General features: G+C 47.8%; 1 protein-coding gene across 1 annotated transcript in view; it reads left to right on the forward strand.

Moving 5' to 3' along the window:
- Positions 1-19,945, forward strand: part of DNAH9 (dynein axonemal heavy chain 9) — a 330,380-nt gene that overhangs the window by 91,925 nt on the left and 218,510 nt on the right. Inside the window, exons 23-27 of the mRNA XM_047832566.1 lie at positions 1,133-1,285; positions 2,285-2,410; positions 4,585-4,824; positions 5,139-5,299; positions 17,381-17,537. Coding sequence (XP_047688522.1) covers positions 1,133-1,285; positions 2,285-2,410; positions 4,585-4,824; positions 5,139-5,299; positions 17,381-17,537 — 837 coding nt within the window. The remainder of the gene's footprint in view (positions 1-1,132; positions 1,286-2,284; positions 2,411-4,584; positions 4,825-5,138; positions 5,300-17,380; positions 17,538-19,945) is intronic.

Below are 19,945 nucleotides of genomic sequence, written 5' to 3' on the forward strand. Positions count from 1 at the left end.
GCAGAGCCCAACACAGGGCTCGATCCCATAACCCTGGGATCACGATCTGAGCCGAGATCAAGACTCAGGTCCTCAACCGACTGAGCCACCCAGGCACCCCACACTTTCATCTGTTACCCCTCTTCCTTGGTGTCCTTCCATGGCTTCTCAAGCCCATCCACCATATTTCATTCGTCTGTGTTGATTTGCTTCTTAAGTATTTGTTGTCCCCTTATATCATTTTCCCACCACTACCTCCTACTTCGTCGCGTTCGTGTTTCTTTCATTTAATTGAAAACAAGGTGGCCTTTTTCATAATCACTTCCGTTTCCTTTATTAAAGCTTCTCTCCCCCTCCCCCGCCTCCTCTCCCCCTCCCCTCTGTGCCCCTCCCCCCTTCTCTCTGATAAAGAAGGTTCCCTCCCATCAAGATATTCATCCCAAGTCACCCCCTCTGGTGCCCTCACAGTGTATTGACTTTAACACGTGGAGTTTTTCCTCTCCTGTCATTAGCTGGGGAGCTGGTTATGGTAAATTTAGGGTTACAACTCCGGGTCCGCATATCCTGGAGGCCCTGTATCTCAGAAAGCTCTACCAGAGAGCTTTCTGCTTATTTTTTCCCTCTCAGCCTGCCATTTCCCTCATGTCAGGACCACGGCGTGGCTCTCTGGGAACCCTCCTGGAACAGTCACCCAGGGCGTTACTGGAAAGGGGCCTCTGTGTCATGAGAAGACATGGCGAGGGAGAACCAGGTACAGGTCTCCTGCGCCTAAGTGGTTTCAACAGCCGGGTGACTTCTTCCACAGGCCACCGCCACCACCATCGCCCTTCTGCCACAGGGTAGCATTTCCTGAGGAGGAGGGTTTAGGAATTAACCATCATTTTTTCCCTCCAGTCTGTTCCCATTTAGTTCAAGCAGACATTCGTGAAACTTTTGCGGCCACGATTCCCACTAATTCCGTGTTCCCTTGACCACTTCTACCCAATTCATTTGGTTCCGACCTCTTACCACCCCACCACTGTTCCACAAGCTTCCCTGTAAATGTTTGGTAACCGTCTCTCTAATGGCGGGCACGCAGTAGACCTCCGCACGGTACCGATGAGCGTCTGCCCGGACACGTTGTCCAACCCTGTGGCGTGGTTTCCCATCTTAGGTTCAACGCCATCTTTCCAAACTCTTTGACAACATGGCCAAGATGGAATTCCAGCTGGACGCCGGTGAGAAAGCGACCAAGATAAGTCTGGGCATGTACAGCAAGGAAGGAGAGTACGTGGCCTTCAGCGAGCCCTGTGACTGCAGTGGCCAGGTAGAGTAGAAGTCCTTTGCCCTCCTCATCCCGTTCTCTCACAAGTATCAGGCAACCTCAACTTTCAGGATGGCCATTTCCCATTTCAGCCTTGGGCCGGAACTGCTGTCTGGGCCCTGGGACTGCCAGCTCCTCTCGAACCGACGTTGGAGGAGCTCCTGGTGCCTGCCCTCCCGTCTCTGGGAAGGACACACGTCAATATTCGTATATCTTTCTTAACCAAAGACCTGTGCAGAGAGGAATGAAATGCGCATAAACAACTACCCAAGTCGAGGAGAAAAGAATTTTTAAACGATTAGCAGCACCAGGAGACTTTAACGTGACAACCCCTGGGGCACCCCATTGGCACACTGACATCTTCCCCTGGAGAAGACGTTCTTTGAGATCAGCCGTTTTCCTGGGATGTCATTTCTCTGTACAAATACAGCTCAGAGTCACTTCCTCCCACAGTCCTACCCCTGGGAGAGCCAAATACCATTGTGCTCCAAGAACTACTACTTCTAAATGTCCCGTGTACAATTCCAGAAACACAAAATATGGGGCAACTCTCTCCTAAAACTTCCTTCCTAGCCTCCCCCATCACCACTAGAGTATAAGCTATGTGTCTGTTTTTTGACCAGAAGGCATTCAGTTGGAAAATATAATTCTGGTTTACATCTCCATACTGAGTGCGGACAGGTTATGAAAACCCACTGACTCCCTGAGCGAGGTTGACCTTGCTCAACCCAGACTGACACTTCCTTGTCTGGATGCCAGATGGCAGCTCCCCTCCCCTTGACCTGCTACTGTGTCCTGTGTGTGCCAAAGGGGCCTGTCCACCCGTTGTTAATTGAGCCTGGTTCTCACCGACCACCGTCCTGGGCCACAGAAACAAGACGGCTCCCTGTGCCTTCTGGCGGCCATTGGGCCGATGGCTGGGCTCCATTTTCTTGTCTCCCTCTGGGTGAGCGATCGTATCCTTTCCAGAATCCAGCATCTAACTTGGAGTTCTTCTTTCAGGTGGAAATATGGTTGAACCATGTGCTCGCGCATATGAAGGCCACAGTGAGGCATGGGATGACAGAAGGTGTAGTTGCTTATGAAGAAAAGCCAAGGGAACAGTGGCTCTTTGACTATCCAGCTCAGGTATCTAACCAGGAGCTTTGTGGGCCCCCATCCTTGCCAGGTCCCCTCCCCCAGGGAAGTCCTTCAACCTTGAGGGGATACCAGACCTCAAACTCACTATATGCTTCACAGTCCAGAAGGCCTGGTCTCCGAATTGTCAACTGAGACTTAGTCCAGCCATTACCCTGGAGAACCTGGGATTGTCCCTTTTTACCCTCTGTGGCCACCATAGGGAGAAAATGTAAAGCATTCAACTCACTGAGCCAGCCTGCTTTGTATATGCCGAGATCTTTGCTGAGCGCAGGGGACCCCGACAGGGAACGAGACCTCATAACCCTGCCTTGCCGGAGTTTACAGACTTGGCAGGGAAGCCAACTCGCTTACAAATGAGCACATAGCTAGCTGGTGGGGTCTGGGGAGCCCCCCTCCCCAACCTCTGCCGAGGATATGATATGTAAGCTGAGATTTGAAGTAGGAGCTAACAAGTTAACGATGGAGGGAAAGGACAACCAGTATGGGGAGGACCTTGAGCTCAGAGGCAAGGAAGAGCATCCTGTGGTTGAAGAACTGAGTGTGGTTTGCAGCAAGGAGGGAAAGAAGGAGCCTGAGCCAGCTGATGGTTCCTACAGAGGAAACTTGAAGCCAGTTCTTACCCACCCCGTTAGGGAGTCTGACTTGCTTCTAAAATGTGTCCGAATCCTTTCCAGGCTTCCCAGGAGGGCGAGGAGGGAAAGGGGCGAACTGAGAAATGGCTGCGGTAGACCCTCCCCCCACCCCCCGTTAGGGGCACAGTGCCCGAGCTGGGGTGTTTGAGGGTTGCGGGCATTTACCAGGAATTGAAGCCACAGGAGTAGAGAAGACTGCTCTTGGAAAAGACGCAGACCCGAGATGAGGGTGCAGAAGAGTCAGTCCCTTGGGCATCATGTAAAGGCTGTGTAGCCAAGGAGGAGCCAGTAAAGCAGATTGAGAAACGGTGCCTTTTCAGGTAGAAGGAACACCAGGGGATGGTCGCAATGGAAACCAAAAGCCGGCCAGAGGTCAGCCATGCCACCCGCTTGTAAGAGATCAAGGAAAATAAAGAGGCTGGGGAGTGTCTATGAGCTTGGTGCGGCCATGTCCGTGGAGTGGAAGGTGGTGGCGCATTGCAGGGGGCAGAGGAGGGAGAAGAAGGTGGGGAAATGTTGGCAGCGAGTGTAGACTAACAGAAACGAGAAATAAGTCATTACTGCTGCAAGGATTCTTTTGACTATGCAATGGGTGCATCGCGTTCAAAGCATCCCAGCAAGATCTCTAGCAAAACCCCACGCGCCTGATCCCAAAGGCGAGAATGGTCCTTTTTACTACGACAGGATTCTCTGTTTGACAAAGGGAATGATCCCCATCAGGATTCTTTGTTTACCTGAATCAGACTTTTGAGGCAAGAAAACGTGTCGCCTCCTGCTCTTGGGACAGGTCTCAGCTAGAGCAGTGTCTCCCCAACCCCAGGATGCTACAGACGATCGGTGTGTCTAAAGTCTCCACCGTGAATAATTCGAATTACGCATTTTCCGTATCAGGTTGCTCCGCAAACGGAAGTCGTGTTTGTTCAAATCCCTTCTTCCATTCCTTTATTTTGACTCTCTGAGAAACACAAATCCCACTGGCCGCGTTGAATTTTGCTGCAATTCACCTTGGTCTCCAGGAGTAGGCTTTTCAAGGTTATAGGGTCCGAGAAATAAAAACCGTACACAGCCAAAGCGTTACGGGCAAGCAAAAATACGCCGCAAATGATCATCAGAGGCTCACTAAGCTAGAACACTCAGACCGCGGGAAGTTTAAGAAGAACAGAACAAAGACCAAGTGTTGTTGAGATGTTCAATCAACATATTGTTAACCTCCCAAGCCCAGGAACGATGCTTTGCCTGGGGAGTAAAGATCTAAAAGCCACTGACATTGACCAGGGGGACTCTTTGGTTGTTTTCAACCAAACGATACATTTTTTCTCCAGAGCAGAAAGTGCTTTCCCCACTTGGAACCACTTCACATCTCCAAGGAGACAGAGGCCAGTGGCTCACTTTGTCAGTGCTGGTAGGAGAGGGAGGGAAGGGGCTGAGGTCACGCACACAATTGCATGCTGACTCTCGCTGTGTGATGAGTGGGCTGGCTTTGGAGACAGTCCTGGTAATGGCTTTACTAAGCAGCTCCTGGTGCCACAGGTGGCCCTGACCTGCACGCAGATCTGGTGGACCACGGAGGTGGGCATTGCGTTTGCCAGGCTGGAGGAAGGCTACGAGAACGCCATGAAGGACTATTACAGGAAGCAAGTGGTGCAGCTCAAAACCCTCATCACCATGTTACTCGGCCAGCTCTCCGAAGGGGACCGGCAGAAGATTATGACCATATGCACCGTTGATGTGCACGCCCGGGATGTGGTGGCCAAGATGATCGCTCAGAAGGTGAGTCCCCAACATTCGGGAGCGTCCCTCTTTGTCGCCAGCTACACCGTGAACGGTGGGATAAGGGAGACGCTCGCATACAGCCCACACGTGGGGGTCCCAGACTCTGCCCCGGCCAGAGAGCTGGGGGAGGGTCATGGTGGCTGCTCCCAGCGAACGTGTGTAATTAGCATGCTCTCTGTGCTGTGGTGGGCGCAGCATGGACTCCTGACCGGTAGGCAAAACCCAGCTCATCCAGAGCCCCGCGTGGCCTGTGGCCAAGGGGCCACCGGCGGAACGGCGATTGAGCCCCCTCCTCTGCGCTCTCTCTTCAGGTGGACAATGCTCAGGCCTTCCTCTGGCTGTCCCAGCTGCGGCACCGTTGGGACGACGAGGCCAAACACTGCTTTGCCAACATCTGTGATGCGCAGTTTCTATATTCCTACGAGTACCTGGGAAATACGCCTCGCCTGGTGATCACGCCTCTGACAGACCGGTGAGCACTGGCATCAGCCACTCACAGAGAACAGGATTGATGTCCGGCTCGGGCCGTCTTAACGGGCCGCTGCCCCTTGCTAGTTGCCCACAGAGCTGTAGGGAGGGAGCGCCTGCCCACACAACACACGTAAAAATAAAACTTGAAGGAGGAAGGGCAGAACCCTTCTCAGGGCAAATCCGTGAGCTGTGATTTTTTTTTTTTAGGAATTTACTAGGGGAGAATCCCATACCCCTGGGTTCTCACACCAGCTCTAACACATACCGGCTACTTGACCTTGAGTCAATTTTTCATCGAGTGCTAATTTCATTGAGCACTAGATCTCTTCTCCAAAGAGCTGCGTGTCTGAATGGCACTTACTCCAAATAAGCGACTTTGTAGACGGTGAAAAGATTGTCATCAGTGGTGAAGGCTAGAGTGGCCACGTAGAATCTGTGTCATCTCTGACTGAATTTCCCCCCTGCCTGTTTTTAAGTGTTTCCACCTGTATTCTGGCCAAATCCTCAGATGTATCTCCAAGGAACATTGAGTGGAGTTGCGATCGTGGCATTCGAGGCATGACCTGGGATGTGGGAAAATCCCAACATCATCCATAGAGCAGGACCTCATGGTTGATCTCTTCCCCCCGCCACCATGCTCTTCCTTTCCTTAATTCGTTTTCCTGCCCAGCCTGGAAGGATCTTCCACCCAGAGTCCATTCCACGTTTGCTCTTGTATTTCTCTCCTTTTCATTTTTTGTGGGAGCCCGCAGAGGTCGCATCGCTGTCTCCGGTCACTCTCCCCCGCACTTAGGAATGGAAGCTCTTTGCAGTCAGGGAGCTCTGTCTGTCTGTCTTGTTGCTGTGTCACCAGCCACCTGCTAGATGTTGGAATTGATACCTGTCGAAGGAATGAATGGTGCTTGAATATTGAAGACCTCTGTGGTAAGAATAGACAGAATTAAGAATAGGAGGTTGACTCAGGAGGGGGATCCACACAGGACTCTCTGCCTTGGCTCCCAAAGAAGGAGGAACAGCTACTCTGTCCTCTGCCCTGATGCGGGGACCGATACTCCTCCCTGCCCCAGCTTCGGACGAAAGGCAGATAACACCTGTTCAGAGGGAGATGTGGGTCTCTCTGCGGCTGGGACAGTATCGGCAACAGCAACTCAGAGGGTTCGGGCACCTTAGGGTTGCACTTGGCCTTCACTTGGTATCAGTCCATTAGAGGCGCTCATTCAGTGCGGGCCAAAGGGAAAAATGTTCCCGTGTCAGGCATCATTCAGAGCGGACCCTCTTGTGTGTCGTGGTTATTCTCAGCAAGACACGCACCCTAAACAGGAAGGAAATGGGGTCCAGGATTCTCTCTTGCAGCGAGTTTTCCTGCTAATATAAGCTAATAGTTTGGGAATTCCTAACGCTCGCAACAGAATCACGAAGCTGTTCTGTATCTGAGCAGTTCGACGAATGTCCGTCTCTGACTCTAGACTGTATGCTCCGTGGTAACGTTGACTTCGATGTACTCACTGTTCTACCCCAAGGAACCCGGCGCTGTGATAGGCATTCAAGTTCACTCCTTGACCGAATTCAGTGGAACGATTTCTGACACGATGCGCCCCAACTTCTCCATCCCCAGTCAGAATATCTCCTTCCTTTCCATGGACACAGCAGACACGATCATTCCAAGTGATGAAAAGTCTAAGACTTTTTTCTTTTCCCTGGGTCGTCACGCCCGCCCCAGCGTTGAAGATAATTACCTCTTTTGGATTTAGAAGTCTCTAGTACACGAATGCTGAAGGCCTCTGGAAAGGGAGAGGGTAAAGCTCTGGCAAGGAATTCTCTCCAAAACAGGATTTTATCACCCCTCCTATGAAACGATGCAAACAAAAAAAAAAGAACTAGAAAGGAGGACTTAACACAAATAATGGTGAATACTGTATAGACCTTGACCTCGTTTGGCTCTTTAGATGCTTTTCTGACAAAGTGGTATGTAGTGAATATTTATATGTAAGATTCCATTTTCTCATTGACTTCCATTATTATCTCAAGAAATGTTTTGCCCGGGAAAAAAAAAAAAAAGGCCTTAACACAGAAAATCACATTTTAAAGAGCATTCAGCCTTGTCCGGTGTGTAGCTTAAGTACATTTAATTCTCTTCTGCCAGAGGAATTAATCAAATGGACAATTGATCCATAAAACCTTTGCACATTCATTAAAAGCATAGCCGCATTACAGTACCTCCGACTGATTATGCCTATTTCTTTGGAATTTCCCACTGCCCGGATGGGACCTGAATTTGTAAGTAGCTACGATATATTCGCAGGACTCTGGCGTAGCACTAAGCTGAAGAACTAAATGGAAATGCCTTTTCAGCCTGAACAAAAGCAATTCGCATAAGTTGTTTCGCAACCTTTGGATGACCTCCTCTTCCCTCAACTCACCTTCACACACAGACGCCCCTTTCAGCCCCGTGCTGCTGCGTTAAGTACTAATCAACTGCTTATCAAGTTTGAGTACCTCTTAATATCTCAGGAACTGCTGCGAGTAGGTGAGATTTAATTGACCCAAGAGTCTTGGAAGGGGATTTGCCGGACAAGGACGCAGCACAAGTCCTACACTTCCTAAGTCTTTATCTGCAGTTTTTTGTCGGAAAAACTTAGTACTCTGTGAGCACAGACGATAAAGTCGCCCAGAGGTAACCATTGTTAATATCTAGTCCGTTTCCTTCTGCGTGTAGATGTTGACAAAATGAAATTGCAATCCTGTGCTGTATATAAAATACCATAGGTTTTTTTTTTTTTTTTTTGCATAACATTATATCATGGGCATATTCTCACAACATTCTTCTGAAACACCCTAAGAGCCGACTTACCGTCTCCTTCCAAGTCTCCCATAATTTACGTAACAGACCCACGTTATAAAATGTTTCAGTCACACCTAAGCTTTTACTCTTGAAAATAAATCTGCCACGAACTTGCTTATAAATAACTGTGTGCTGCGTTTCCCAATATTTCCCCAGGAGACAGTCCAAGAGGCAGGGTAATTAGGTGACACATGCTTTAAAATTATTCTTGAAACCAATATTGTTCCCACTCTCACCAGCAGTTTATGAGAATGTTTACCTCGCAACATCCTCACCGGCATTAAGTATCATGGTCAAAAATATTATTTTATAAGTCAGAATGGGATCTCATTTGGATTTGGATGTCCTTAATTACTCACAGACTTTAGCATTTTTGTGTGCTCATTGGCTAGTAGATTTTCCTGTCCTGTGAATTATTTATGACTGTTCCTGCCCATTTTATTACTTTTATGTTTAGAAAGTCCCTGCTCATTTCAAGATCAGCTCCATAGTCACCTGGATTTTACCGCAACTTCTTTTGTTTTATTTTTCCCTTTCTCTTTTAAAATTCTTGGGTAAACTTTTGGGCTTTCGAGTAGAGGGAGTGTTTTTACCACAACACTTTTGGTTACAAGTGCTAGAAGCCAAACCCTAACTAAGGTAAACAGAGGGAGGAATCGTTACCTCATGTGCCTAGGAAATGAGTCTAGCCCCGGGGCCTGGATGGGGAGAGATCGGTGATGGAACTCTCTCCTATCACGGCTCTGTTTTCTTCTGAATATTCTCTCTCGCACGGGTTTTCATTGTATGGCTGCAAGGGCGGTCTCCATGCCCACGACTTCATGAATCTTCCAGGAGGAAGAGACACGCTCCCCCCGCTTCTCAGCTCCGTAGATCTGATTCCTTCAAGGGACTCTGGTGAGCCCTGTTTGGATCCTGTGCCGATCTCGGAGTCCCTCACTGGAGCCACCGAGCTTGATTATTTTGCCCAGCCCGAGGCTTGTGCCCACCCCTGGGAGGGTGGGAGATACTTTGGTTGATGGCTGTGCAGCCAGAGGCCTTACCATAAGTGTGGACTCCTGAGCAAGGAAAACCCACAGAAACTACTATGGCAGGGAATATTTGATTTCTTTGGTTGCCAAGTAACCAGTGGACATGACCTGTTTTAGTGAGCCATGCGCCCTTTCCCTCACTGGTCTGTGATGTTTCCTCCACCACATTCAAAATTCTGAGTTCTCAGACTACCTCAAAGCGTCTATCCTGTTTCATCATTCTGTCCATCAACACGCCATATTATTTTACGATTGTAGCTTTGTCGTGAGCTCTCCTATTTGTGTAGTAAAGGTCCACATCATCTTTTATATATATATATTATATATATATAAGTATGTAATATATAATATATAACATATATATATAAGTATATAATATATATTATATATTTATCTCTTCTCTTTTCAAACGAACTTGAATCATTTGTCAGGTTCCAAAATATAAATGGTTAGGGTTTTTGATGGGTGAGTCTTAATACCTTCAAGTTAATTTGGAAAGAATAGCCATCTTTATGATATGCGATACTTTTCTGTATATTCATATCTTGAATTATGTTTATATATCTTTCAGTTTCAGTTACATATATTTCAGTTCAGAAAAGTGTCTAAGTATCGTCATAAAGGTTTTGAATATTTTTTATTATCACTAGGTGCTTTTAAGAATTTTGTCGCGGGGCGCCTGGGTGGCGCAGTCGGTTAAGCGTCCGACTTCGGCCAGGTCACGATCTCGCGGTCCCGGAGTTCGAGCCCCGCGTCAGGCTCTGGGCTGATGGCTCAGAGCCTGGAGCCTGTTTCCGATTCTGTGTCTCCCTCTCTCTCTGCCCCTCCCCCGTTCATGCTCTGTCTCTCTCTGTCCCAAAAATAAATAAACGTTCAAAAAAAAAATTAAAAAAAAAAAAAAAAGAATTTTGTCGCTAGGGGCGCCTGGGTGGCTCAGTTGGTTAAGTTGTCCGACTTCAGCTCAGGTCACGATCTCACAGTTTGTGAGTTCGAGCCCCGCATTGGGTTCTGTGCTGGCAGCACGGAGCCTGGAGCCTGCTTCGGCTTCTGTGTCTCCCTCTCTCTCTGCCCCTCCCCTGCTTGTGCTCTCTTTCTCTCTCTCTCTCTCAAAAATAAATAAACATTAAAAAAATTTTTAAATAAAAATTTTGTTGCTATACGAGGTTTTTTCATTATATATACGTTTTAAAACAATTTGATTGAGGTTTCTTTTATGTGTCAAAAATTTGTCCCCATTCCAAACGTACCGCTTAATGGTTTCCAGTAACTTGACCATGTGGTATAACCATCACCATAAATCAGTTATACAACATTTTTAACCCCCTCAATGAGATCCCTCATGCCCATTTATATGCCCATTCCCAGCCCCAGCCCCAGCCAACCACTGAGCTACTTTCTGTGTCTCTAAATTTCGCTTATTCCAGCCACTTCTTGTAAATGGAGCCATACTACTTGTCCCTAGTGTCTGGCTTTTTCATTTTACACAGAGTTGGGGGGGGGGGGGGGGGTTTGTCCACGACAGAGCACGTGGCAGTCGTCCATTGCTTTTTCTTACTGACGAATAGCCCATGTTATAGACAGGACACGTTTTGTCTATCCAGTCACCCGTTGACGGACACTTAGGTTATTTCCAGTTTGGGGCTGCCGCAAACAATGTCGCTGTGAACCTTTGCGTGCAAGTCCTTGTGTAGACGTTAAGTTTTCATTTCTCCTGGGCCGATACTCAGGAGGGGAGTTGCGTGGTGGTACGAGATCTTTATGTTGAACTTTCTGGAAAATGGGCAAACTGTTTTCCAAAGTGGCTGAATCATTTTACATCCCACCCCACCCCTCCCCCCAGTAGACGGGGGTTCTCATCTCCCCACAGCCTTGACAACTTTATTATTGTCTGTCTTGTGTATTACAGCCGTCCAAGGGGGTGTGAAGTAGGATCTCATCTGAGTTTTGATTGCGATTTCCCTAATAATGCTGTTGAGCGTCTTTTCTTGTGCTCATTAGCCATTTGTCGATCTCCTCGGTGTCATCCCGTTCATGTCCTTGGCCTCCCGTTTGATCCGTTTGTCATCTCGCTGAGTTGTGAGAAGCCTTTGTATATTCTGGTTTTATGGGACATGTGTTTGCAAGTATTGTATCCCCATCTGCCACTTCCCTTTTTACTTTCCGAACGGTGTCTTTTGAGGCGCAAAAGTGTTTGATTTGTGTGAGGTCCAATCTGTCAAGCTTTTCTTTTTGGACCGTGCTTTAGGTGTCGCAGCTAAGAAATCTTTGCTTAATTCCACCGTGTCTCTGCCTTTTCACTTGTGGATAGAACGAAACTCACCTTTATGAAGTTATCTCTTCTGCTGCCCATCGACTGCCCTATATTAGAAAAATTCTGAGAACTTTAGTCTTGATTCTCTTGACTTTTCTAAGTCACTACTAGAATTTCCAAACGTATCTGAGACATAAATATGAAGCATAATTAGACCTACTCAGGCTTCGTTACTAAGCACGCTGTTATTTTTGTTCCAGAGATCATGTGTCAGTCATTGCTCTGTGTTCTGTCATATTTTGAGAAAGACATTTACCAAGTCGTAGGGGCAAAGAGAAAGATGAGCACTGGGTGAGGGACGATCTCATAACCAAATGGCATAAGCAACAGATCTTAGAATCGGGGCCATGTATGCTGAAGACAACATTCATATTTAAACATTAAAATGTTGTGGGGTACCTGGGTGGCTCAGCCAGTTAAGCGTCCGACTTCAGCTCAGGTCACGATCTCACGGTTTGTGAGTTCGAGCCCCGTGTCGGGCTGTGTGCTGACAGCTCGGAGCCTGGAGCCTGCTCCAGATTCTGTGTCTCCCTTGCAAGTGCTTGGAAGGTTAACTTACATTTATCCTTCCTAAATTTTACCCTGTTGGATCTACCCCTATCATTTTCGACTGTTAGGATTATTTTGAATTCAGTCTATGTTGCATGTAATCGATTATTTCTTAATCCAAGTTACTGATAAAAATATTGACTATCATGGACCCGAGTCCTGCTGGTCATGCTAGAGGGACCCCCTGCCGGGGAGATATTGTTGCAATCCGTGTTCATTCTTATGAATAATCATCATCCATGTTATGATTATTGAACCGTGTGGTAGGTAGAATTCTAAGGATGATCCCCATGATCTTTTCCCCTGTACGATCTCCTCCCCTTTGAGTATGGGTGAAAACTATACATATGATCATGTCATTCCCATGATAATGCTTTGCTTTACAGCAAGAGGGAAATAATTCAAGTGGACCCAATGTCATCGTGTGAGACCTGGAAAGTAGAGTTCTCTCCTGGCCAAAGACAGAAAGGGGAATCAGAGAGATCTGAACGTGAGACAAACTTGACACACTGTTGTTGATTTTGAAGGTAGAGGGAGCCATATGCAAAGATGATAGAAAGGCCCAGAGATGCTGAGCTATCCCCCGGCCAACAGTAACCAATGAGGACCTCAGTCTTCCAACTGGTAGGAACTTAATTCAACCAAGAACTCGAGTGAACTAGGAAGCAGATTCTTCCCCAGAGTGTCCAGATAAGAGTGCAGCCAACAGTTACCTTGATTGTGGTCTTTGAGACCCTCCAGAGAGGACCCACCTGGACTTCTGACCTAAAAGAGTAAGAGAATAAGTGAGTGTTGTTTTAAGCCACTTCGTTTATGGTAATTTCTTACATGGCAGGAGAAAAACGAATACAGAACAACTATAAAGATTTCACCAACTCTAAGATGACTCAGACCACATTTCCAGGATAGCTTCAGGCTACTTATAGCTGCAATCGAGATGCAGGGTCCTTGACAGTTTCTTTAATCTGCCAATTGAATAACTGTATTGAAACAGAAAAGCTATATTTCATATATTTTTCACCTTAAAAAAATAATACCTTAAACATGGATCGGCCTTCTTTTCAAGGCACCTTCCTATCTCTTGTCTCCTCTTATCCTCACGGAAGCCTCCTGAGGGGCGAGAAGACCAAAGCCTATGGGAGTCATTTGCGCAAAGAGAACAAGACTGACTTCAGCTTGATATTTGGAAAGCCTTTCAAGCAATTGCAACGGGCACACTGTGGAAGGCGCTGCCTTCTGAAATCATAAACCCTGCCTCGCTGGAGGAAAAGGCTTATGTAGCCCTCCTGGAAGGATTTAATTAATGGGAAAGAGCCTGGCTTGGTTAAAAGGCCAAACCTCTGAGGTCCGTCCCGGAACAAAAGGGTCTGTCTTCCCAGGAACAACCAGACTAAATCCATCCGTATCCGTGTTGGGGCCAGCTGGCCAGGCAAGAGCGCCTCTTGGAGGAGTCCTTGCCATTCTCACAATTGCCATTGGCTCGACACAGCGAGCTTACTGAATTCCTTGGTGCCAAGCCCAAGACTGTGGGATGGATTCCAGTGACCGCTTCTGTTAAGGCACCAAGGTTTCCTTCCCTGGCTCAGTTGCGCAAACACTTTGTACTAGAGGCAACGTAGGAACCCTATCTGACTCCAGAGCCCTCGCCTGAGACCTCGATAGCCTGATCCGCCCACCTCAGTGGAAAGCAGCTGCAGACTGAAGCGGCTGGCTTCATGTTGACAGAGATGGACAGGCTGACAAGACCCCGGATTGAACTTTAGAGCAGGAGCGGGTATCCCTAAGGCCTAGGACAGCCGGATGGCCCATGACCCAAGCAAAATGGCGACCCTCATGTGGAAGAGGGAGGCACCGTTTTCCGTTTGGTTTGCTCATGGCCCAAGCCTAAGCCCCACTGTCCCTGCCTTAGTTATTATTAGCCTTAGCCCAGCTTCCCTTCCCGAAGCTCAGTCTTTCCATCTGTAAAATAGGGTTTGGATTAGTTGATCTCAGAAACGCCTTCGAGCTCTAGAGTTCTGTTACTGTGGGGAGAAAAATATTTTTGGGGGGGAGGGCCTTCCCCCTCCCCCTCCCCCTACCCCCAAGTACTTCTTCTGGAGATCATCAGAAGCTCAGCAGTAGATACTCCGGAAGAGATTGACACCCGGCTCCAAGGGTTTCTTTCCAGAGATTCTTGAGTTTTCTGTGCGAATTCTATTTCTGCAAACCCTTGTGTTTCTGGACTCCTGGACTCCTCGAGAGCCCTGCAGCTCTATGGAGAAGAGGCCTGGGTCCCCCTCTGGCCGGCAGAGGAGGCTGCCGTGGACAGATCAGGGGTGGGAGAGAGTGGGGAGGTGAGTTGGCCGGAGGCCGGGGAGTCTGCCAGTCCGGGCAGCTGCCTTTCCTCCTGGGAGGTTCAGGGCTGCAACAGCCCCTGGAAAGTTCTAGAAGAAGCCGAGGCTCGGGTGGGTAGAAGGCACCGGGGCCAATCTGGAGTCAGAACTCAGCCCCTGAGAGCAGGTATGGCCTCTGTTAGGACTCAGCTAGGAGTGTCTGAGAGAGGAGAGCAGCACCCTGGGGGAGCCCAGCTCACCAGCACTGAAATGCAGCCCATCAGTTGAGCCAACACCTGCCCTCACACGGGAAAACTGCCGGTGGAATAGCAGGTCCCCACACCTGTCCTGTCCACCTGGGGATCTGCCTTCCTGAGTGTCACGTGCAAAGGCTGAAATATATCTGGGAATTTTGCGCTCAATTAAAGGAGAATTCAGGGGGCAGCTGGGTGGCTCAGACGGTTAAGGATCCGATTTTGGCTCAGGTCACGATCCCACAGTTCCGTGAGTTCGAGCCCCGCGTCAGGCTCTGCACTGACAGCGCGGAGCCTGCTTGGGATTCTCTCTCTCTCCCTCTCTCTCTCTGCACGCCCCCCATCACACTTTCTCTGTCTCTCTCAAAATACATAAACGTAGAGAATTCAGGAACTCACTCCGTCTTTCCAAAGCCATTTTGGTGTCGGTGGAGACGCAGTCGCCATCTGGCCCGAAGAGTGTTCACCTGGAACTACCGGTGAACGCTAGACATCAGATTCCAAAACAGAATTCATCTTGGAGGCCCCCTTGGGTGGCCCCTTCTGGTCCAACCTGCAGGTGGAGAGCCTATGTTATTAATTTTCTAGGTATCAAGAAGTGAGGCCAGTGGCACGTTTTTTAATGGCTTTATTGAGGTATAATTTACATGCGTTACAATTCACCCATTACAAGGGTACAATTCAGTGACGGTTAGTACTTTGTAGCGTTGTGCAACCATTACCACCATCCAGTTTCAGACTTTGCCGTCACCGTGTTTGTGATAATACCCTCTAGTTCGATCCACGTTGTTGCAAATGGCAAGATTTCATTCTTTTTTTTCACCACCACGTCCTATTCCATTGTGTATGTGTATGTGTGTATATATATGTATATATATACCACATCTTCTTTATCTGTTCATAAGTTGGGGAACACTTGGGTTTTTTCCATAATTTGGCTATTGTTGATGGCGCTGCTATAAACATTGGGTTACACGTGTCCTTCAGACCAGCATTTTTGTATCCTTTGAATAAATATGTAGTAGTGCGATTCCTGGGTCATAGGGTAGTTCTGTTTTTAATTTTTTGAGGAACCTCCATACCGTTTTCCAGAGTGGCTATACCAGTTTGCATTCCCACCAATAGTGAAAGAGGGTTCCCCTTTCTCCGCACCCTTGCCAACATCTGTTGTTGCCTGAGTTGTTAACGTGAGCCGTTCTGACAGAGGTGAGGTGGTGTCTCATGTGGTCTTGATTTGTACTCCCCTGATGATGAGTGACGTTGAGCATCTTCTCGTGTGTCTGTTGACCATCTGGATATTTTCTTTGGAAAAGTGTCTGTTCATGTCTTCTTCCCATTTCTTCACTGGATTGTTTGTCTTTTGGGTGCTGAGTTTGGTAAGTTCTTGATAGATTGTGGATACTAACCCTTTATCCAATATGTCATTTGCCCATATTTTCTCCCATTCCGTTGGTTGCCTTTCGTTTTGATGATTGTTTCCTTCGCCGTGCAGAAGGTTTTATCTTGATGAGGTCCCAGTAGTTCATTTTTGCCTTTATTTCCGTTGCCTCTGGAGACATGTCAAATAAGTTGCTGTAATGCACGTCTGTTTTAAAAAGTACCAGAAGCAAGCCTAATGCTTGTTTTTATTTTATTATCCTTAGGAAAGATAGTCAAAGGAGAATTAAACAGATGGAATGACTGATGGCTTCATTCATGAATTTGTTTCATAAATAATTATTTAGAGTCTCTATGTGGCCAGAGCTGTTTCTGGAGATGAAACCACGAGCAGGACATGGCCCCACCTTCACGTGTCTTATGAAGATTGTATGAACGACGTGTGTGGTATATGTTGGACGCTGACGTGCAGGACAGTGGGGGAGGACCTCAGCTGAGGGACATGTACTCACTCCCCCCAGTGCCGAGGGGTCTAGGGATACTTAGCCGGGGAGCTAATGTCAAATATGAGCCCCAAGGGATGAGTGGCCACCACTAGGCTACTAACGACCATGTTGAGGAAGGACACGGCTCAGGTAGACTGGAAGGGCGGGGGGCTGGGTGGGGGAAGGAGAGAGGGACGAGCACAGTCCTCGTGTGTCTGAGTGTCCTCATCCATTTGAGCTGCTATAACAAAATACAATACACCGGGGGGCTTATAAACAACAGAAATTCATTCCTCACAGTTCCGGAAGCTGGCAGGTCCCAGGTCAAGGCACCGGCATGGTCACGTTCTTATCTGGGGCCCTTTTCTGGCTCCTAGCAGGTATCTCGTCACTGTGGGCTCACCTGGTGGCGGAAGGGACGAGGGATCCCTCTGAAGCCTCTTTTATAAGGCTGCTAATCTCATTCCTGAGCCTCCTCCTTCACGAGCTAATCACCTTCTGAAGGCCCCACCTCCCAATACTGTAGTCTTAGGAGGTTAGGATTTTACCGTAGGAGCTGGGGAGGTGGGGCACACAAACCTTCAAGACAGAGCACGAGCAAGTGAGAACAGCTGTATGTGAAGGCACCTTAGAGTGTTGGGGCTGAAGGAGACATGAGAAATGGGCAATGAGCTAGAAAACGGAGCAGGGGCAAGCTCAGGGAGGGAGAATCACGATCAGAGGATTCTTCAGAGAGTGCTCCCCACAGTGCTGTGGGGAGCAGATGGCAGTTGGGGCTCTGGCTTTCCTTTTATGGAAGCTGTTGGCCGCCATGTTCCAGAGCCTCAGCTCTAGCCTCAGCTCAGACCCAGCAGGGCCCAAGCCGTGGGCCGGGCCACCTGGGGCCCTGAGAATGACCGACACGCTCCCATGTTTTGACAGATGCTACATCACCCTCACTCAGTCTCTGCACCTGACCATGAGCGGAGCTCCGGCAGGACCCGCGGGCACAGGCAAGACGGAGACCACCAAAGATCTGGGCCGAGCACTGGGCGTCATGGTGTACGTGTTCAACTGCTCAGAGCAGATGGACTACAAGGTAAGGCCCGGCTGGGCGGGGGTGCCTGGGGACCGGGGGGTGGGCCACACCGGGGACCAGGCTCATCCATGCCACCCTGGCCCGGCTCAGAGGCCCGGCCCTGGAGGGCTCTGCTGGCTGCATCCCGGGAGACCTGAGGATCTCTGACCCCTGGAGCTTGTTGACCTCTCCATAAGCCGATCGGCTTCCACCGATGGACTTTGCAGCCGTAGGTGGGTTATTTCATGTGAGGCTCTTCATTTTGTGACCCGTACAATGGAGAAGCTGAACATATATCTGAAGACTTAAGTTCACTGTTTGACCTAGAACCACAGAAAAGCTCACAAGGGGCTACCATAAAATCTTCACATAAAAGTCATACTTGTGCTTTTCTGGAAAAGTGGGCGTTTCCTCAGAATTTCTACAAGGGCAGGTGTGACTTCTTTTTTTTTTTTCATTTTATTTTATTTTTATGTTTTTATTTGATTTTTGAAAGAGAGAGAGAGAGAGTGTGTGAGTGCAAGCAGGGGAGGGGCAGAGAGAGAGGAAGACACAGAATCCGAAGCAGGTTCCAGGCTCTGAGCCATCAGCACAGAGCCCGATGTGGGACTCAAACCCACAGAGCGTGAGATCATGACCTGAGCCAAAGTCGGACACTTAACTGACTGAGCCCCCCGGGTGCCCCGGGCAGGTGTGACTTCTGAAGTCAGACTTGATTAACCTCCACTCCTAATCAATTATTCGATGCTCACAACAGACAAATGCAAGGGTAATGGTCTTCACTCAGGCACTCAGCATCGCCTTCTCAAATATATTCCAAGTCCTGTGTCATAGAGAAAAGCAAGAGAAAATGACAGGCTTATAGGTCACTTCTTAGGTAGAAATATTCTGCTTACAACCAGATTTCCTATAGATCCTCTTTATAAAAAAAAATGGAATAAGATTCTCACTTTTTCATTATTTTTATTTTGTTTTCCTGTATTATTTTTGTAAACTGTCTTTCGTCCCTTTTGCAACAGGATGGCACGTAAATAAATTTATAGCGGGGGGAAAAAATAAAACAATTGCATTAAGTAGATTAAATATTTATACATAGAAATCACGGTATGATGGGTACAAAGTAAATTTAATTTAAAAATAATTTGAGAGACTTCAAGGGAACATATAGAACTCCAAACGAGATTCATCAGCTGTAACTTTAATAATTTCTCTCGTACAGAAAATTTTGCTGTGCAGAGTTGCAGCAGCCAAAAAGCACCGTGTTTTTTTCCCCCGGGAAGCAAAGAAAATGAGGATCCAGACCCCAAAACAGCTGTCTTCCCCATATTTCACTGGGTCTAAATTTTAGCATGATTGCTCTTACTGCTGGACACATTACAGTGATAGTTCTCTTTAAGCCAGGCTGAAAGAAGAAAGGTTTTCTATTTCTTTTTTTACATTGTTTTTTCTAACATTTATTTTTGAGAGAGAGAGACAGAGTGTGAGTGGGAGAGGGGCAGAGAGAGAGGGAGACACAGAATCCGAAGCGGGGCTCCAGGCTCCGAGCTGTCAGCACAGAGCTCGACGCGGGGCTCGAACCCACGAACCGTGAGATTGTGACCTAAGCCGAAGTCAGACGCTTAAGCCAACTGAGCCACCAGGCGCCCCCCAAAGTTTTTTTTTTCTATTTAAACAAACAAACTCAACCTTTAAGAATTATTTTAAGTTTCTAGATTGTTCTCTAGTTGAGCAAAGGCAGCATTGCCACCCAAGAGGATATTTCATTTAGATGTGGAAGACCTGGTGAATTTTGATTGAAGAAAATCAAAATATCTTCAAAGTTATGCCTGACATGTCAAGCAGGAATAGAGGAGTTCGCCCCATGGGCCAGGGGTCACCGAGGCCATCTTACCCAATTCTCCCAACACTTACTACTGAACTCTGACTCCAGCAATTCCTCTGAGAGTACAGGATGAGAGGAGGGGTCTATCCATCATTTGTCTGGACTGTGCAAAGTTCTGGTCAAGTCTAGCCTAGATCGGAGGAAGCACTGATCGGAAGAAGAACAATGGGTATGGCTGTAGTGAAACCCACTAGAAGGATAGCGGTCCCTTCCTAGGCACCAAATGTCCTTTGTAACCAACGGCCTCACTGCACTGTTTGCAAACCTCCTTTTCCCTTTGTTGCCCAGTCCTTGAGAATTATTTTCATCACAAAGCACTCTCCAGCAATCAATTTATTGAGTATCGCCGTTGCTCAGCAAGCATTGTGCATCATGAGAAGGTGGATGGATGGATGGATGGATGGATGGATGGATGGATACATAGATGATATAAATAGACATAGGTGAGAGATGAGAAAGAGAGAGAGATGAGAGCATGATGGATAGGTGATAGATAAATGATGGATAGATACAGAGACAGACAAAGTATAACCCAGTCTACCTGGAA

Source organism: Prionailurus viverrinus, chromosome E1 (genome assembly GCF_022837055.1).
Source record: "Prionailurus viverrinus isolate Anna chromosome E1, UM_Priviv_1.0, whole genome shotgun sequence".
Taxonomy (NCBI): domain Eukaryota; kingdom Metazoa; phylum Chordata; class Mammalia; order Carnivora; family Felidae; genus Prionailurus; species Prionailurus viverrinus.